Source organism: Ambystoma mexicanum, chromosome 2q, assembly GCF_040938575.1.
Source record: "Ambystoma mexicanum isolate Mex_15411 chromosome 2q, UKY_AmexF1_1, whole genome shotgun sequence".
NCBI classification, from domain to species: domain Eukaryota; kingdom Metazoa; phylum Chordata; class Amphibia; order Caudata; family Ambystomatidae; genus Ambystoma; species Ambystoma mexicanum.
In genome coordinates, this window is record NC_090924.1 from 1,437,874,445 (window position 1) to 1,437,894,349 (window position 19,905).

Here is a 19,905-nt window from a genome sequence, read left to right on the forward strand (position 1 = left end):
AAGTTCCACTTGGTGCAGAATCCACACCCACTGTTGGTGGGACCCCATTTCACAGGGCCGGGCACGTTGCCCTTTTCACTTCCTTGCTGTACAGCAGGGTCCACCTCCTCCACAGTTTTCACAGCAGGATAGCTCAGGCCACCCCTCCAGCTAGGGCAGGCCACCCCTCCAGCTAGGGTGCAGCACTGTCTTGGGTTCCTCTCTAGTGCCAGTGTCAGCTCTGCAGGGTCACTGCAGTAGGAGCATGGCTGTCTGTCCGTACCTGCTCCCCTACCATAGTTGCACAATATATTAACGGGGACTCCTCCAGAACTCGCCAACCAAGGATGCCTCCCTGCGGTGTCTGCCTCCCACCTCCGGGTCCGTGCATGTCCCCAGCTGAGAACTGTCTGAGGGCCAACGTGATCCTGGAATGGCACTTTACTGCAGTACCTGAGTCAATTGATTGTACCCTCCTGCCAAGAGTTAAAACAAATACCTAGGTAGTGTAGCACCGCTGTTGCTATGTGCAGCTGGGGGCCTCGCATGTGTGAGATGGGGTCCGCCTCCACACTTCCAGACCCCGCTCATCTGTGCCGTAACCCGCAGTATGGGCTTTTTCCACAGGGCCCACCTGGCCTGTTGGTCCTGAGTGCGCAGAGGTCCGGTTCCTGCCCCCTGCTGCCCCCCACTCATGCCACTGCAGCACCTTCCTACTGTACCGCTGCCAATGTCTCTCAACCCCCATCACTGTTGCTTCAGCACCATCACTGTTGAAAAAGTAGCCTGCCATCTTCAGTACAGGCTTCAGGATCTTGCATCCCTTCCCCCACACTCCGCCTCGCTAGCTCTCCGCTGCAGCACACCCAGGGCTTGCTTATATGCTCTCCGTCTCTCCGGTGTGTTGCCCTGCAGTTGGCTGCCGGGGAGCACACCTCACTTCGTGTCGTCTGCTCCAGGGATTACAACATGCGGCCCAGTCTACACTGCAACCTCCTCTGCCACTGCTCGCCTCCTTAGTTTGTTGGGTTAGCGCTGGAAAGGATATTCCAGCTATGCGGGACATGCCGGGATCGTCTTTGCAGTTCTGCAGTGCCTCCCGGGCTCCAGGCTCATCCACTCTCCTGGGTGGTGTGTTGTATCCACCTGCAGCTTCAGCCGCACACTTTCATCGGCAAGCACCGGCTCCTTTTAATTGCTGCACCGACACTCCCCACCAGCGGCTGTGCTGCTAGCAGTGCCAATGCCGGTGTCTCTCTCCTGGCTCACACCACAGCCGCCTCTGCAGTCCCGATCTCTCCGGGGTCTTGGCAGGAATCTCCAATAAGGTTGGTGTGCTCACACTGCAAACATTATGGCGGCCGAAGCTCTGGACTCTTCTTCGGCCTCTGCAGCGGTCGTCGCCTTTATCAGTTTCCCGGCTCTCGATTGCTGGCAAATTACATTAGGTCGCCGCCGGCACGTTGCACAAACAGTGTAACAGCTGGAGGAACTTAACAAGCAACTTTGTGCAGGATAATTTACAGGATTTGTTCGGCTCACAGAGCACCTCACGCAGCGCCCCCCTCTGATGCTGCAGCGCCCCCCCTCTGATGCTGCAGCGCCCCCCCTCTGATGCTGCAGCGCCCCCATCTGATGCTGCAGCGCTCCCAACAGACTTTACAAAAAGCCAACAGAGGAGTTTCGTGATTCAAAGAAGGATCAGAAAGAACGGGATAAAAGCTGCACAACTGTCCTCAGAATAAAGAGGTTGAAAGAAGTTAGAGAGGGATTGGTTTCCCTTCAAGTGTGCGTATGTTGGTGCACTTTTCCCTTATGCTTAAGGTAGCCAACCAATCCGACATTGACTTCCAGTAATAGGGAAACATTTGAGGGAACATCCCCCGGCCCCAGTGTTCTCTGATCTGGAGGATCAGCAAGAGCAGAAACGCTTAAAAGCAATGCTAGTGGGATTTAATGTGATCATATCCTGTTCTTTTTCACCAGCCATTGATTGCTGCTAGTAATGGACTCGTACATATAACAAATATAGCCAAATGAGGGTTATTCAATTCTCAACAATGGAATATGCAATTTACAATGAAAAGGAGAACTGGGCGAGTACATATTTTTATATTGTTCTGGTTGATAATTGTAATGTTGTATACGTTTGCCATGCTTGTTGCTAACGCGACAATAGTACAGAAGTTTTGCCGCACATGGGCTGGAGACGCGCCATTCACCATACTTCTTTCACAAGTGGGGGCGAGTGACTTTTATGTGTGGCTAGTAGCGCACAACTTGAGATTTTGCACCTTGTTGTATTGTACTCTTCACATGACCCTGGGATCCCTTTAAAAGGTGAAAAGGGTTACGTTCTAGGCATGATACAACTTGGTATCTCCCGATGGCAGGATTTATTTGCCTTAGGGCAATTCCTCACATTAGAGTTTAAACTGTTGGGGGGGCACATCTGCTTTGGATTTGTTTTTATATTTCAGGATTAGGAACATTTTAAAGGACTGGATTTTCCTCTTTTTCTGTGGCTCCTCCTGTTGCACCTCTTCCTCAGGACGCAATAGTCGGAGGGAAATGGGAAGTGGATGTCACGTTTATGTGCCCAAATAATAGATGACAAAGTGGGATGGTTGGTGGAGGCTCACGAGAAATGGGAGGAATCCCTGGTTACCCCTACCCCAGAGAATGCGTGGCGCTATTGTTGTGCTCAGACAAATAAGGTAGAGCTTAGTAGATATAAGGTAATACATTTCAAATGTTTGCATCAGTTCTACTTCACTACTGTTGATTTACATACATGTTTCCCTGTGTCTATGCTGTGGATTCTCCCCGGCCACATTTTTACATATACCATGTCACTGTTCCTGCATTTAAGTATTTTGGACGCAGGTGTTTAGCACAATTATTGAGATCATTGGTGACCAATTGACCCCTTCCCTCTTGGTTGCTCTGCTGGGTTACACAGAGGATGCCTTTGGCCATGATGGGGAGTCTACTGGGTCTTCTTCTGGTCCTGGTGAAGAGGAAGGGTGGCTATGGTCTGGGGTAGGGGATGTCCCCTGAGCATGATCTCTAGCAGTCCGATATCCTGTATTGTCATGATGTTGAAGCTGAATAATGTGCTACTGTACATCCCCCTGCAAGACATATAAAAATATGTATAAATCCTTCTTGTTATGAAAAGCTCAACTAGATTCAGTTCTGCAGTGTCTTATGTGCAACCAGTGCTGTTTTTAGAACCCTTGTATTGAGAAGCTATGGACGTTTTGTCAAGTGCAGCGGTCTTTGTTTTGGTTTTGAACCATAAATGGTTGTAAAAGTTTGCTGCAAAGCTGGCCTTCACTTGGTGCTGTAGCCGCGAGCAGAATGTTTTCCCCCCATTCAAGCCTATTCGATTTCTAAACTTGAGACTCCCACCCCCCCCGACCCCTAAAATTTAGCCCCTTTTTGACAGAATTGCTTCAAGCTTTGCACAAACATTCAAAGTTGGCTCTCTAATCTTTTTGACGTCCCCTCTAGTTTTGCCACCTCTTGTCGAAGTTGCATCAAACTTTACAAAATGTCAAAGTTGTGTCTATTTCTATTGCAACATTTCGTGCAGTTTCGCAGAACGGCACCAAAGTTATAAGCCACCTAATAACTGCTCTTCACCAACCCTCTAATGCAAACGTATGCATGAATGCCCCCTAACGTTTTCGCGGACGTTGGAAAAGAAACATTTGATTTTCTGGACATATCCCAACCCATCCTGATCACCCCTCACCTCCCCAGACATTTGTTTGACAAGTGTAATGTGTTTTTGAATATGTTTTAAAGTGATGTTCGTGGACTAACGGTGCAGTTTGTGAATCCAACATGGTGTCTGTTTCAAACAATTTGGCGCACCTCTTGTTTTTAATTGACCAATCAGTGGCTGTGTACCATGTCCTCGTGTACGTTACGTGACCCCCTTAATTGGCAAAGAGGCGTCTGCAGACGCAGAATCCGGAGGTGATTCAGCGGACCGGGCCGAGATTCTTTTGAAACTACATTTTGGCCATTAAAAAAAATAAGTCTGTTGAACAAATGGATACCAAATTTGCAAAAGCAGGCTTTCGGGACCAGACCGTTGCTCCTTGATCAAGTTTGGTGCATATACGTCAAGACATTTGGGCTGTAGTGACCTACACACTTTTCTTTTTTCTATTCATGTCTATCTGGATTTCAAAAATTTTGGGATCCCCATATACCTTTGCCACCCCCCTGGACGAAACCGCAGAAAACTTGACAACATTATTCATAGTTGGCTGTTTACTTTTTTCAACGTTTCGTGAGAATTCGTCAAAGGGCGCTAAAGATATAATCCACCCAAAAAAATGCTCTTCCTATGGGAAGGGTGGCTATGCCATAACTACAGGGTTGCTACTGCGGACCTTGTAATCTATATATCTATCTTTTCTCTTAGGATGTCTGTGCTTTGGGAACAGAGGATGTGCACAGGCATCTTTACCCTGAGACCTACATATAACATCGAATGACCAATGTCACAGCCATTCAGTGCTCACATCTAAGTCCTTAGGCTGTCTGTATCCGTATGTTGCGAACATTTTAATGTTCTGGTGAGTGTTGTGAAAATTGAAATGAGCTCCAACTCCAGTGTGCTTCATGTACTGCTTGATTGAAGCATATAACCCTTTTATCACATACATATCGGTATGACTTATTTGTCTGTGCTCATGTTCCCAAATTCTTTTTATTTTTTTTGTGTGCAAAGCATGCTAGAACCGTCATTTTGGTTGGGTGTCTCCCTTTTCTTTATTGGGGGATTTCAAAAGGGTGCAATAGGAATGTGCTAGACTGTCCATCTTGGACTTGGTATATGTTTAATCTGTTTTATTGATGCACTTCGCTTTAAGCTATTGTAACATTCTTATTATGACCACAATCGATACTGGAATTGATCTTTTGACATTATAAAACTTAAGGAGCCAGTTTACAGTGTTGATATAATTACATTATTTCTTTTCTGGGGTAGAATAGCTTGTGACTTTAAATCTTTTACACCTAGTGTGATATTTGTGAATTAACCTTTACGGTGGATTACATTGTGAACTTTAGTGACTATTAAGATTAATTAGTTTATACAGAAGTGCTTCTGCTATGCAGATTTCTTCTTTATGTATTGCAAATTGTGCGTTATTTATGTATGGCATTTTCTTTTTTTATTTATTTTTCTTTTTTTATACTGCATGATCTATTTCAATAAGAAAGTTAAAAAGTTTTCTTGCTCCTCAGGTTGACACTTGTCGAATAGTCCACATTCACTCTGTTATTATCCTTCGGCGCTCGGACAAGAGGAAGGATCGAGTGGAGATCTCTCCAGAGCAGTTGTCCGCTGCATCTACTGAAGCAGAGATATCCTTTTTGTATTGTGTGCATTTCTAATTCATTTTCTATAACTACACTAGTGCCCCTCATAACTTCTCACTGGAAAATGCCTGCCGTTACATAGGCCTATTTAGGACAATTTTAAATAATTTGCCTAATGGTGTGTGACCTGGTCAAACATACCCTTCCTGAGCAATTGTGACTAGGAATACTCTGTGCCATGATCTTGTTTTCCTCAACTACCCCATCTATACCACTGCAAGCTCTGAGCTGTGAGACTCTGCCTCTCTGCAATTGACAATGGTTTCATGTTAGGAAGTGGTGAGCTCATGTGAGCTCTTGAAGCAGGGAGGGGTGGGGTGGGGTGGGGTGGGGTAGTGTGTGACTTCCTGTTTCATTAGGTTACTAAATGGCTCTGAGTTCAGTAGTCCAATCCGTGCAAGTTCGTTTTCCCTTTGTGAAAGGGAAGGTACTGTTTCTCTTCTTGAGTTGCTACATGGGATGGTGAAAACTGGGAAGGGGTTGGGGGAGTGGATATTGCATAAGTTAGGTTTTTCCCTTCAAGGCTGAGCACCTGTTGATTAAGGGGTTTCTCTGGATGTGCTAATATTTCCCACTAGCGTATTGATTTCTAAACCTGATGCATCCTGGGATGTGCAGTCCCCAATACCCTGTTTCTTTAGGACCTGGTCGTTTCTAACTAGTTGCTCTCTCAGGGTCGAGGGGGGTGTGTTGGGAATTGTTATGGGCTGGCCCTGTCAGTCCTTCTCTCGGGCGGACTGAGGACTGGATGCAATTTCGGCACACTGATTTTCTCACAAGGTCCTTTTTAATACCCTTCCCTCTTGGAATGTAAAGCATTGGAGGTGGGTGACAGGCCAATTGTTTGCAGGATATCTTGAACCTTGGCAGTTTTTAAGCAGTTTGGAACGATGAGAGATTAAAGAGGCTTCATAGGTGGAGGCAGGTTAATGGTGGGCAAAGGGGGTATCCCTGGGCATACAAGCTGGTTGTCCAAAGAACTGTAGCAAATGTAATGGGAAAAGGAGGGGAGAATTGACCAATGGATTTGGTAGAGGTGAGTGGGAAGAAAAGGAGGGATGCAAATGGGGGGAAGGGAGAGAGGTGAGGGTGCAGAGGGGGGTGGTGAGGGTATCTTGAATCGTAGCCATCTTTGGTGAGATGTAGTGTGCAGAGGTGTTGGCAGAAGTGATGAAACGACTTGAGGATGTAGTAGGGCCAGCATGGCTTGGAGGCTAGTGGAGCGTTTGTGGCGATGAGGCAAAGGGAGTAAATGAGGGTTGTGAAGGAGTTGGATGTGGCAGATTTCCGAGCCGTAGAATTGAGCAACTTCATGTTTGCATTGATGAGTATAAACTACACGCATGAACTAAAATGTCCTGATTGGTGGGGGGAGATTCACATGGTAGTTGTAATTTGGATTTGAATCCCATAACGACTTGGCTTCCTACAACAATTAACGACACTTCTTTGGCATTCAAAAAGACATAGAATTACTAATGTATTTTACATTCAAGTGAAATAATTCACTGAACATTTCATAAATTAGTTCATTTTGTATTCATCAATTGTGAAAAGTATATACTAAATTCTATACACAATATAACATACACAAAATGTTCATAAAGGATGCTGTTAAGAAAGCTCATTAAAAATAGTTTTCAAGTGCAATTACATTACATTAAAGGTACATCCGTTAATTTGGACAATCAAGAGCGACCTATTAAGGCTTGTCTTGCAAAGCTATATTGTGAGATTGTGCACCCAGTGAAGGTAGTGTCATGATCTCTCTTCCAAAAGGTCAGGGTTTTCCCAGCTCCCTTGGAAGCAGATCCATAACCCAGGTTCCGAGTGCCAACCAGTCCCGATTGGGACCTTTTGGACCCAGTCCTGGCGCCAGTGGCACCAGGCTCATAAATATGCCCAGTCCCAGTGCTGGAAGCGCCGGGCTCATAATGCTTGGGTGGACTTACCTGCAGCAGACCATGCTGCTTACTTGCCTGCCAGTTGAGTCTCTGATCCTCTTCTGTTTGGAACTACTTTTCCTGTTGGGTGGGGCAGGAGCCACTCCCTAGATTCAGAACACTGGAACTCTTCTGGAAAGCAGGAACTCTTTTCTTACCTAGGCGTGGCTGTGGAAGGAGACACCTAAGCACTACAGGAGGCTATTTAAACCACACCCGATGGATGAATCTTGCTTTGCGTTATTCTGCATCCTCAGCAGCAGAACGCTCATCGTGTCTTCTGCATCTGATCCTGGGCCTAAGGAAAAAGGCTTACCATTCTGAATCCATTCTTCAGCAACACCTATAAAGACAAGAAAGAACAGGTTAGCATTACGGTCTTCAGTGACAGCTCTTCACTTACCTGGTCCATCGGCTGTCACCAACGCCTCGCGCTGCATTCCGGCATCTGAAAGACAAAGGCTTACCTACTCCTTCGTGTGCTCCGGAGGTCTTCACACTGCATTCCGGCATCTGAAAGACAAAAGCTTACCAACTCTTCGCACGCTCCGGAGGCCTTCGGCGCTGCATCCCGCATCTGAAAGACAAAACAAGGTGCGTTTAAAGACATTGGGGAACTTTAATACTCACGTGCCATTACTCCTTTCCACATCTAACCCAGTGGGTATTCCGGCACCCTGCAGCCGCCCCGAACTTGTACCTGCAAAATAAAAAGACAGTTAGAGCGCATCGTGAAGCAGACAACAAGCGCTTACTTACGTGCTTCCAGGTGCTTCTATTCATCACACGGGCTCCATCTTCAACTCACTTCAGCCCGCCATCCGCCATCGCCGGAACCCTGCAAAACAAGAGACATCATTACTAAAGACTTTAAAGACATTAGAATTACTCGAAACTTACCGTTCGTGCAGTAAACGACGGACAGCAGTCCTCTGAAGTCAAGAGGCCTGCTCCCCTTATCCAGTGAAGAAACTGGTTACAGCACCCTGCCTCGAGGCAGATGGAGAGCACGGCGTTCACTTACCTAAGGTGAGAGCGTTAACCTTTGGGGGTCTACAGGAGAAGGGAAAGGGAAGAAGAGAGAGACATTTTATAACCCAGTTCATTAATCCCACATTTTCTATCTGCAGACATCTTACCCTTCGAGCCAGACATACAGTGCACAGAGGTCCAGCCCAAAGAGCCAGCCGTGTGTTACACATCACCTTTGAAGATACGGTATACGCCCAGTCAAGACCGGCGCCTCTACGGGAATCAGGTGAGCGTTACAGTAGTCACAAGTGAATTTCAAGGTTGATGTGAAGGTGATGCAACAAAAATCACAAAATTGTGTCCCCAAAGGGAATAAAGTAATGGTGATGCAGTATATCCATTACCGATGCTCACCTTATTTTCTCTAACCTCAGTTTGTGTGTTAAACTGTTTTAAACAAGGATTACCACAGACTAAATCTATTGCTCCTAAATTATGTGTGTTTAACCTCTTCTTTACGTATGTGTGAACTGGCCTAATGCATATAGGCACAGTGGCCACCGCTGTCAGCCAAAGAGGTCAGTCAGGTGTGGTCAAATACGTTTCGGCGTAGAGGTCTAAACCGAAAACGCCTTCCTCAGGACCAAAAGTCTGATGTATACGGTTTTTAACCCCTATGAAAAAAACAGAAAAGGGTAAAGGGAAAGGACAAAAAATTCAACTTAAAAAGCCACCCGTAGATGGCTAATGAAAGATTAAAAACATTTCAATTCCTGTCGGAAATAAATGTAAAAAAAGAGAGAAACTCAAGTCTTGAACAAAAGTGATCAATACCTCCGCTAAGGATAGGTAAGAAAAGCAGAGATTAACACCCAAAGCCAGAAAAAAGACAAGTTCTAGAGAGTAGTGCTTCTGGCAGAAGTGTGTGCCCATAATCCAAAAAATAAAAAGTGCTTGTCTGTGTATAGTTAAATTGAGTCAGAGGAACAGATAGTATATATAGACCAAGACTTATTGATAGAAACAAGCAAAGAAACATAATGCAGTGTAATAACATCACCAGATCTGGGTAATGTGCCCCACACCATGGAGGGTAAATTTACCTCAGATGGAGTAATAGAAGAAGTGCCTGGAGACAAATCTCGGCTCGGCTGGATTGGAGTATTATGGTGTCAACTAGCTTGAATGCAATCAGGTGCAAAGGGCCCGATATTCGCATCGCTTTTCTAGGGAGGAAACAAGAGTAGAACCCGAAAAATAGAAGTTCTCTCGCATCATGTTCCTAAAGCCTATGTGGTAGACAGTGTATAGACAGTAAAAGTACTAAAAGAAGAGGCTGACCTGAAGCCGTGGTTAATGCTGGTCATTGAAAAGTAGCGTGTATTCTTGTGTGCACGTATCGGATCGATCGTTCGTTACTCGTCTTGAATCTGCATCTAAAGGTCAAGAAAAACAAATGCCAAAATAATGCATTAAGGTAAAGCGCTCACTGTATGCGGACCACAACTAAGGTGTGGGCTGGGGACTACAGGGAGCAACAAGAGCAAGTATGGCCTCTAATCATTCATACTCCCCCCGAATCCCATGAGAGAAGAAAAACTCCGATAAGCACAGCAGGGCTGTCATGTGGGTGTACCGAGATGAAAAGCAACGTGTGTCTTCATCATACAGTTTCCGCTGGCTCACCAGCTAAGCCGTGCGAGGCTACAAGGTCCTCACGGCAATGATGTCCAAGATCTAGTAATGCAGCCCTGATTGAGTTAAGCAAGCTCGATATGCAATCGTATAGATGAAAGATCGAGTTGTGTGGCATGCGCCTGAGCAGCCACGTTACTGGCATAATTCGAGACTGGGTATGCATTCCAGGCGCCAGAAAAAGTGCGCCATTGTAGTGGTGGTGGCCAGAAGGGGGAATAACACCCTGCTCGTGATGGTAGCGCAGCGGTCAAGCGGGCCAGGCCGCTAAATACATCATCAAAAAATAATGCGCATTGCAGACGGAAAACCATCTGGTCTGTATGGTGGCTGCCTGGGTGTGTTGGAGCTATTACTGCTACGGGGCTGCTGTAAGTGCAGAGCAGTCATAGTCAATAACATGGGACAGGAGTGACCATATGGATCGTGCTAAGCATCAGAAAAGTCCACGGAAAATCACACGCCAAAATGTAAGATACATTTTGGGGGGTATCCAAAGTCAATGTAAAAATTGATAGGAGGGGGTTTCCTCATTCAGACCTCTCAATTTATCAAGAGTTTGCAGTCGATGGATCCATCTAGACTTTGTCATTCAATGCTCTCTTAGGGTTGGAACTATTTTTCACAGTATCCAATACCCACCATTGAATGTCCTCAGACGTATGGGAAAAGGCCACATAGTGAGACACCATTGGCGCTTGGTGATTCTTACACTTAATCCTGGATCGGTGTTCGTTGATCCTTATGTGGACTGGTCTTGTGGTCTGGCCCACATACCTCAGTCCACATGGGCATTGGATGCAGTAAATGACATTGGCGTTTTTACAATTCGACAAAAAGCGTATGTCCCATGTTCTCTCCTGAATTTTGAAATTGGACATTTTCTTTGTATATTTACAAGCCCGGCAGTTTCCACAGGGGAAATGTCCCAACAACGGTCTAAGGATTCTGTGACTTGTGTTGGGTTTGCCGTGGCTAGTAGAATGTACCAGTTTGTCCCTCAAGTTTCTCGTTCTTTTAAATGCAAATAGAGGTTTGCCTTTATCTTGGAGACAGTTACTCACCATGGACCAATATTTCAAGAGTGTCTTCTTGATTGCAAATGATTGTGTGCTATAAGTAGTGACACATGTTATGCGATCCTGTTTTTGTGTTCTCGAGTTGGATTCCAGCAAGTTTTCTCGAGGCGTGAATCTTGCTCTCTTTAGGGCATGGGATACCAGTTTCTTCGGGTAGCCTCGTTCCTTAAGATCACTTGCTAATTTGTTTGTATGTGTGTAATAATCAGCAATCTCAGTACAATTTCTTCGAAGTCTAAGAAATTGACTGAATGGCAGATTCTCTTTAAGAGATCTAGGATGGAAACTCTTAAAATGTAAAAAAGTGTTTCTGTCAGTAGTTTCCTTATATAAAGTACATGCCAAATGTCCAACTTTCACGTTGATACATAAATCCAGGAAATTAATTGTCGATTTGGAATGTAACATCGTGAATTTAATAGTGTTGTGTTGGCAGTTCAAGTAGGCAAAAGATTCCTGTAGGGACTCAATGTTGCCTCTCCACAGGAAAATTACATCGTCAATATATCTATACAACTTTCTAATGTGTGGTTTATAGATGTTGTTTTCTGAGAGAACATTTCTCATCTCAAAGGCCGCCATAAACAAGATTGCAAGGCTTGGGGCAAAGGCAGCTCCCATTGCTGTACCTCTTGTTTGCAGGTAGAACTGCCCTGACTAAACAAAGAAGTTCCTTTGTAGTGCAATCGTCATTAGTTCTATTATGAAAGCCGCTGGAACCCTGTGTTGGGTTGCCTGATGGGTAAGAAAAAGGTGGACTATCTCTATTGCCTCCTCCTGAGGGATATTAGTATAGAGTGCAGTAATGTCCATCGTGACTAAAAAGTCCTGGTCTGCATCGAACGGTTCTCCCTCAAAGATTTTTATAGTTGCTGTAGTATCTTTCAGATATGTGTCAGTTTGTTTGCTAATTGGTTGCAGGAATAGATCTATGAATTTACACAACCGTTCCAAAATGGAGCCACAACCAGACACAATCGGTCTGCTTGGTGGCTGTGTTTGATCCTTATGTATCTTAGGGAGGCTATAGAAGGAGGGAGTCCTTTTCTCAGAATGATTTAAATATTCAAGTTCTTCCTTCGTTATCCATGATCGATCTGCTGCATATTGAGTGACATCCCTGATCTCTTTCTATATCTGAGGGATGCATTCTCAGGGGACAATAACTTTGGGTATCTTCCAAGAGGTCCAGGGCCATGCGGTTGTAACGCATCCATGAGAAAAGGACAATCCCTCCCGCTTTATCTGCAGGTTTGATAATCAGATTTGGGTTAGATGTTAATTCTTCCAAAGCTTGTTTTCTCTTCGTTAGAGAGGTTGTTTCTAACCTGGTGATTTGTGCTCTGAAGTTTTTTCAGATCATTCAGGACACATTTCTCAAATAAGATGATTTCCTCCGCCACCTGATTGTCTGATGGAGTAAAGGCAGAAGGGACCCTCAGTCCTGTATCAGTTACGGTTTCGCTTTCCCCCTGTTCTTGGAAATAGTTACTCAGTCTAACTTTCCGGAAGAATTGTTTCATCTCCACTTCCGTGGAGTACCAATCTGTCCTATTGGTGGGGACGAAAGAGAGGCCCTTAATAAGGAGTTGGATTTGTTGGTCGGATAATATGGTATCTGATAAGTTAAAGACTGGAATAGTTTGAACTTCCATGTTAGTTACCATAGGAATAGCAGGGGCTTCTATTGGTTGTAGCCTCTCATGTGTGGTCGTTGCCATCTCTGCCCCCCCCATATATCCCATGGTTGACTGTAAAAGTCCCCTTGATAGCCTCGGAAAGGGCCTCTCCCTAAAAAAGGTCTTTGGCCCCTAGATCGAAAGTTTTGTTGGGGTCCCGATTGGTGTTGGTCTTCCCCTGCAGAGTCACTGCTAGTGTCGGAGAATGTGATGTGATGTGAAGGTGATGGCAAGGTTTACTGGAAGTAAATCTTTTGTGGGATTGTGGTTCTCAAATGGGACTAAGCATCATGTTGAGTTTTGTTAAAGGCCTGTTTGATGGAGAAGGCCTTAGGAGGAGACCGGCAGGAGAAGGGGATGGCCAGAAGGAGCGAAGATAGGTACAGAGACATTGTGGTGAATGAGTGTTCAGATGAGAAGAATTAGTTGCGAGTCTAGGTTTGGTAAGGGATGAGAATGGAAAACCTGGTCAAGAGTTTTCTTGGGTATGAGTAGGATGGTTGTGGAATCGGTTCTGAGTTGACAGATAGCCATGTTAAGGTAAGTGGGCACAAGAGTTTTTTTTTTTAGGGAGGTTGAGGTCTCCCATGAGAGCAGTGGGAAGACCGTCCAGAATAAGGTCATGTCACGAGTTGAGTCCAAGAGTTTAATAGCTTATGTGTTCGGTGCCAATGTGTTGAACGGAAGACTAGGCGAAACTGATGGCTGGAGAGAGGTTGTGATATTGGTCTGCCTGATCATCATACCAACCCACTTTTTTACTTCACTGTACAACGACTTTGAATAAAAGTGAGTGTGTAACAATTGTGGTGTAATTTTTCAGCAGTGGGACGTTACTTTCATTGTCTTAGAGTAAGGGAAGTAAAGGACGGGTGTTAAATGACTGAAGTGAGGGTGTGATAGTCGGACTGGCTGTTTGTGTACTGAACCTATCTTCGCAGAATCGCATTGATGCTTGCAGTATGCATTGCCACTAAGAGTACTGTTTGCATCACCATCTACACTGCGTTAACCTTAAAGAGGCTCTCCAGACTCCAAGAGCCTGAAACTATGCCACTGAGCTCCTGTTATGGCTATGCCAGATACATAAAAAACCTGCTGTTGAGTCAGACATTTGTCTCCCAGAAAGCTGCAATTTCATTTTTCGTGTGCTGCCCTTAGGCGTTTACATGCCTACCGGGCACAGGTGCTCCTAAAACACCTGTCCATGGCTGAGCTTTCTTACCCAGAAATTGTATTTGGGAAGAGGCTGGTGGCAGCTATATAGTTACTTTTGGCTACACCACTCTATAGCCTTTTTGCTGCATTGGTAATGCTTGCTCCATGAACCGGAGAAAAGTGACTACCAATGTATTTCAAAAGTGCTGCACCCTTATCATTTTGTTTGATATTTCCTTGTGTGTTTGTGCTATGTGGAATGGGAAGGCCTTCCCGTATCTTGTTTAGACACGATCAGGTTGTCCCAGATACCCCAATTCACATCTGTATGTGTGTTCCTATGAAAGCTGAGCCTGACTGCCTAATCCAGATTGGCGGTCGCCAAAACCCTGACCTGCGTACGTACCATTCTGGTTGGTGGGCTGGGCTAACCTTCATCTTCCCGAAGTGTGCTTATCTAGATAGAACCTGGGCCAGTCTACAAGTTTGTACTTTAAAATGTGCTGAATGGTTCTGGAGTGGTGAGATTTCCCTGAAGATCCTCCAGGCTGGCTGGATTGCTGACTCCTGGCCATCCTGAAGGGAGATACTGTGCCTCTGTGTGCTGGGGTTCTGCTTAAAGCTCATCCTTCTCTTCCATATGGCTGGTATCGCTGGCACGTCTATGCATGTATCCTTCTGATGCTTCCTGGACCTGTAGTGCGCACTGGATCGGAAGTGGGTTCATTCAAGCTGCAATGATTCTCAAGTGGCGTGTGCTGCTCTGAAATGTACTGCACCTTTGTGGGAGTTCCTGACTCGGAGCTCTGCAGCTGCTACCCCTCGTTCTGTCTCCATTTCTGCATCCCTCTATCTTCACGCAAGTCTCTGATTTGTGTTACATGGTAACCACTCTTTCTTTGCTGGTGCTTCGTTAGCCCTGTGCTTTTCTATGTGGTTCGCCATGGCGGTATCTGGGCTATCCAACCCCGCCAGTGGTGTTAAATTCGCTCAGCCATCTGCAACAGCTCTGCATGCAGACCTTGCAGCAGGGACCAACACTTCAACCTAGACTAAACACTGACCTGTGAGCCTGTGTTTCCCTGACTTCTTCCAGTCGCCTGGATCACTTTCCAGGATCTTCTGACTTAATAGCTTAATTATTATCCCAACTTAATACCTACATACCCAAGGGTTAATATCTAAAATTATCACCTAAGCGGATGACAACCCTAGCCTCACCTATCCAAATGCATGAGAACTCAGAACTGTTGCTGTAGATGCAGAAAAAAGCTAGAACTGATTCTCTGATTCAAACCCAGTGGGCAAGGTAATGGGACAACGCATGTTTTCCATACTCCACATCAGTTACCAGGGAAGTACTGTGATTTTTGATTATCCAAGCAGAGATTAAGTAATGTTCATTCCAATCAAGGTTCTGTTAAAGACCAACGTTTCTCAAACATGTAGAAGGGTCCTTTCACTTTTGCCCTACTGGGAATTTCTCAATTGGGTCTCGCTCCATAGCCTAAAGCTGTTCACTTATAAGATTTGGCCCACATGGTAGCGCTTTATTACCACTTTGTGACCAAATTATTGTTATAGAGGAGAGCGAGTGGAAAGGGCCCCGGGAATCAGAATGTTAATCTTCTGGCCATGACACATGCCAACCATTCAATTAAAAGCCAAAGTATTGTGCCAGTTTAACTGAGTTCATGGGCAGGTTCTGCAGGGATGAAAACAGTAAAAAATGTGGTTCTCTGTCCATTCCCCTTACGCTACCGTCCAAACCTGTGTGCCTTTTTGCCAATAGTTGCTTGCAGCCTCTGGGGTTTATCGGGCTCTCATGTTTTCCATTACTGAGAAGGCAACCCAGTCCTGTTTTTCTGGGACTTGTAGTTTTCTCAAATTTCAAATGGGAAAGAAACAGTCCCACAAATGAAAGGAAATAAAACGGGACTGGATGACTTCTCAAGCATGGCTACGTGAAACTTGAGAGCTCTAGGGTCAGAGCCCTTCACGTTTTTCTTTCCTATGGTAGAATATTTTTACAGGGTGTCTTGTTGGTGGTTCTGTATGTTTTGACTATCGGGCACCACTAAACCTGGTACCTGGTGTCCTCAGGGTTTGGGCATCAGCCTTTTTCACAAGTGTTGGAGCCTGGGATTATCAGGCGTTTCTCAAGTTGTGCGTTTCTCTGCTGGTGGAGATCCAGACCTTTCGGGTATCATGAGGCCTTTCTATCACTGCTTTACTTTGGTCAGGTGTAAGGGTCTGAGGACTCTTTCACATTCATTCCTTCCTCCCCTCACCTCTTCTTTTCTTTCAGCTCTTTTCCTCGTCTCCTTTTTTCTCATTTCTTGCCTCTTCTCCATGGCTTTTCTTTTCACTGCTCTGCCGCACTTTCCTTATCTTTTTCTTTGTTCATGTTTTCCCTTTTTTTCCGACTGCCTATTTGTTCTTCTCCTTGTCATTCCCCTTTCTCCACTCTCTTCCGTCAATATACTAATCCGCCTCTTGCTCTTTACTACCTCCTCCAAAATGTGTTTAATTCAGCGCTCCTCCTTTGCCTTGTTTCTCGCTTTTTCTCCTGACTTTCTTTCTTTAATCTTTGTCCTCCAACTCTCCTTTACCACCTCTGCCCTTCTCCCTTGCCTGTAGCTCCTCCAATATGCTTGTTCTCTCCTACCTCCTTCACGTCCCTGTTCTCATCCTCTTTGCTATTCCTCCTCTATTGACTCTGTTCTAGGCTCCGGTCTTTTGTTCTCTTTTCTACTTTCACCTTTAACTCCACTGCCACTTAGACTCTGCTGTCTCCTTCCTCCACTTCACTGCCTATTATCCTCCTCACTACACCTCCATGCTTACCTCACTCTCTGAACTCTCACACCTCTCATCCGTCCCATCTACTTATCCCTGCTCAGGACTGAGCCTGGGGTCTTTAACCGTGCCAATGTGTGTGGGAGTGATGTCTGAATGTGATTGGGCTCTACTCATCTGGACTTCAATTTCAGCGACTGCTAGTAATTTGTTGGTCTGTCCCATGGCTAGTTTTTGTGATAAGAATTTGTCCGCCATCTTTGATTCAATTGCTGGCTGCTGATGCTGCTTCCATTAGCAAGGATTTTCCAACTCCCGTATTCTGCTTTCATTTATGGATTTGGCTTTCTAATATAGCTGTACTTGTTTGAGTGGGAACACTTTAGGGTTGCGCACCAGTTGGCAATTGGTTCTTACAAACCTGTGTCCCTCCAACATGCTGTCCCAACACGAGGGGACAACACTCCATCCTCAGTCTATGAACCCGGCAGCCTGGCTCGTGAAGTCATGAGTTTGGTCACCTAAACCTTCCTCCAAGCTGTATGGATATCCTAAGGGAGGCACAGAAACCCAAAACCAGACACTGTTACTTCAACAAGTGGAAGAGATTTGTGGTGTGGTGCAGATTAGTCCTTAAATCCAATTGATTGTTCACCATCCAACATTCTTTATCTACTAGCTCTGGCCTAGTATTTAACTCCATAGAAGTACACCTAGAGGCCTTGTCCTCATACACGACTTTGCAGAACAAGGTGTCTTGGTAGAAAGTCCCTGTTATCCAGGCTTTCATGGAGGAAGTGAAGAGAGTATACGCTCCCATTTCTAACCCTCCACCAGGTTGGCACCTTAATGCTGTGCTCTCCAAGCTGATGGGTCCACCATTTGAGCCTATGCATAAGGCCAGCCTAAGACACTTAACATACAAAACCGCCTTTCTAGTAGCCATTACTTCGACGAGGCGAGTCAGTGAGCTACAAGCATTATCTGTACAAGACCCTTTCTTTGTAACCCTTTCTTTGTAACCCTTTCTTTGTAACCCTTTCTTTGTAACCCTTTCTTTGTAACCCTTTCTTTGTAACCCTTTCTTTGTAACCCTTTCTTTGTAAACCTTTCTTTGTAACCCTTTCTTTGTAACCCTCAAGGACAAGGTGGTCCTTAGAACACATCCTAGGTTTTCACCTAAATAAATCTCCAAGTTCCATGTCAACTAATCCGTTGAACTACCTCCTTTTTTCCAAAATCCATCTAACTCAGCAGAGAGAAACCTCCATACATTAGATGTAAAGAGGGCAGTCTTGTACTAGGTAAACAAAACCTCTAAGGAAAACAGACCAGCTCTTTGTTTCCATAGCACCTGGTAGAGAAGGTGATCACATATCTCAAAATGCCATCTCCAGATGAATAGTCGATTACATACAGCTGTGCTATTTACGATTCAAAAAGACTCTACCTTGCACCCCTAGTGCTCACTCTACGAGCTACTCTTGCATTTATTGCAAAAGTCCTCCTAGACGCTATTTGCAAATCAGCTACTTGGAGTTCCATTCATACCTTTTACGCAGCATTACTGCATTGACACACACTCCCAAGCAGATTCACAGGTGGGACAAGCAGTGCTAAAACATCTATTTGCTGCTGCACCTTCTCACAACCACCTCCTCCAGATACTGCTTGCTAATCTATGCATGCCATGTGATCTAAGCAGCTCCACAAGCCTCAGAAGTTATACATTACTCGTTGTAATCGTATTTCTGATGCTTGTATACGCTTAGATTCACGTGCGCCCACCCTTCCTCGAGTCACAGGTGCATGGATGTTTCTTGCTCTCTCGGGATTTTCTGCTTCAATACATCTGTACTTGTGCTGCACGTCGTGTCCAAAACAATCTGAGGGGCCTCGACGCCAAGGACCATGGGTACAGTAGACGTCACACTAGGGATAGTATTACTAACATGCCCAGTTGATATTCCTTTTCGAGTTTTGAAAACAAATCATGCAATACTCTGCGACTACCACTAGATGTCGGGCTGTGCATAGCATGTGAATCTAAGCAGATGCAAGCAACAGAAATACAATTACGGTGAGTAATGTATTAAATAAAGTACTACTGCAACCAGGCTGTCTGGACTGTGCTAGGTAAGTGAAAATGCCCTTAAAGTTAAAGGACAGAATGAACAAGTTTCCCTATGCACAGCATTCCACCATAGGGTAAAATGTAGTACTGCACAACTCTTTCACTGGTAGCCTGAAGTATTCCACAGTACCCCTATCAAAACAAAATGAGTTAAACTAGTGAGGTTAAAACTCCCTACTCACTAAAATAGGTCAGAATCATACAGTCGACAGAGATGCTGGGTGCCCCATTTGAAGGAACCTGAGCACCTGCACCATTTTCCAAGTCTATGCTATGCTATGTGTGGCTAACAGCAGCCCCAGAGCTGATGGTGTAGTCTGCATCATGTGTTTGTTTCTTTCATTCACTGGTAAAAGCCTCAAGTGGCAAATCTTGAGGGCGCACCTCTACCCGGGAAGATTCACAAGTGGTTTATACATTTAAGGAAAGCTAGGAAGTGGAGTAGAGTGGTGATGGGGTTAAATAATGGAGACTCTACTATACAAATTCCATGAAGTTTTTGTAGTGAAGCTGCATGCAAATTATGATCTCCAATACCAAGCGTTGGCTAGGAAAGGGGCTGGTGTGATGTTTGTGTCTTCTGTATTCCATTATCGTCTGCAAGACAGCGTGTGCTTGACTGCCTTTATAAAATAAACCTGTACTAAATGTTTGCATCTCCTTGGTGATGAAAGACCTTGACTGGCTCACAGATTAGCGGAAATGACGGGCCGGCCCATGAGGGTTGTTGGTTGGTATCACTCCCATCCACACATCACTGTCTGGCCATCCCATGTGGGTAAGTGGCTCTATGAAAGTCTTTCCAGAATCAAGCTGGGAAATCAATGTATATGTAGTTTTTGTGTTTATTTTTAGTAGACATTGTTGAGGAAAACAGTACAGAACATATTTAGGGAATATAGCTGTTAGGTGGGTTTTTAAACCACCACTGGTGTGAGGTTTAGTGAGCCCAACCTGTATGGTGCATGCATGGTTTCTATTAAGACAGACCAAACTCTCACTGACGGACGTTACTTCACAGTTCAGATTCCCCACTCACAAGAGAGACAAAGTAAGATGGT

General features: G+C 45.0%; 1 protein-coding gene across 4 annotated transcripts in view; it reads left to right on the forward strand.

The window, feature by feature from the left end:
• The window catches only part of BRCC3 (BRCA1/BRCA2-containing complex subunit 3), a 197,196-nt gene that overhangs the window by 24,156 nt on the left and 153,135 nt on the right, over positions 1 to 19,905 (forward strand). For all 4 annotated transcript variants that reach the window (XM_069648986.1, XM_069648988.1, XM_069648987.1 and 1 more), the window contains exons 2-3: positions 5,251 to 5,370; positions 19,535 to 19,622. In XM_069648986.1, coding sequence (XP_069505087.1) covers positions 5,251 to 5,370; positions 19,535 to 19,622 — 208 coding nt within the window. The remainder of the gene's footprint in view (positions 1 to 5,250; positions 5,371 to 19,534; positions 19,623 to 19,905) is intronic.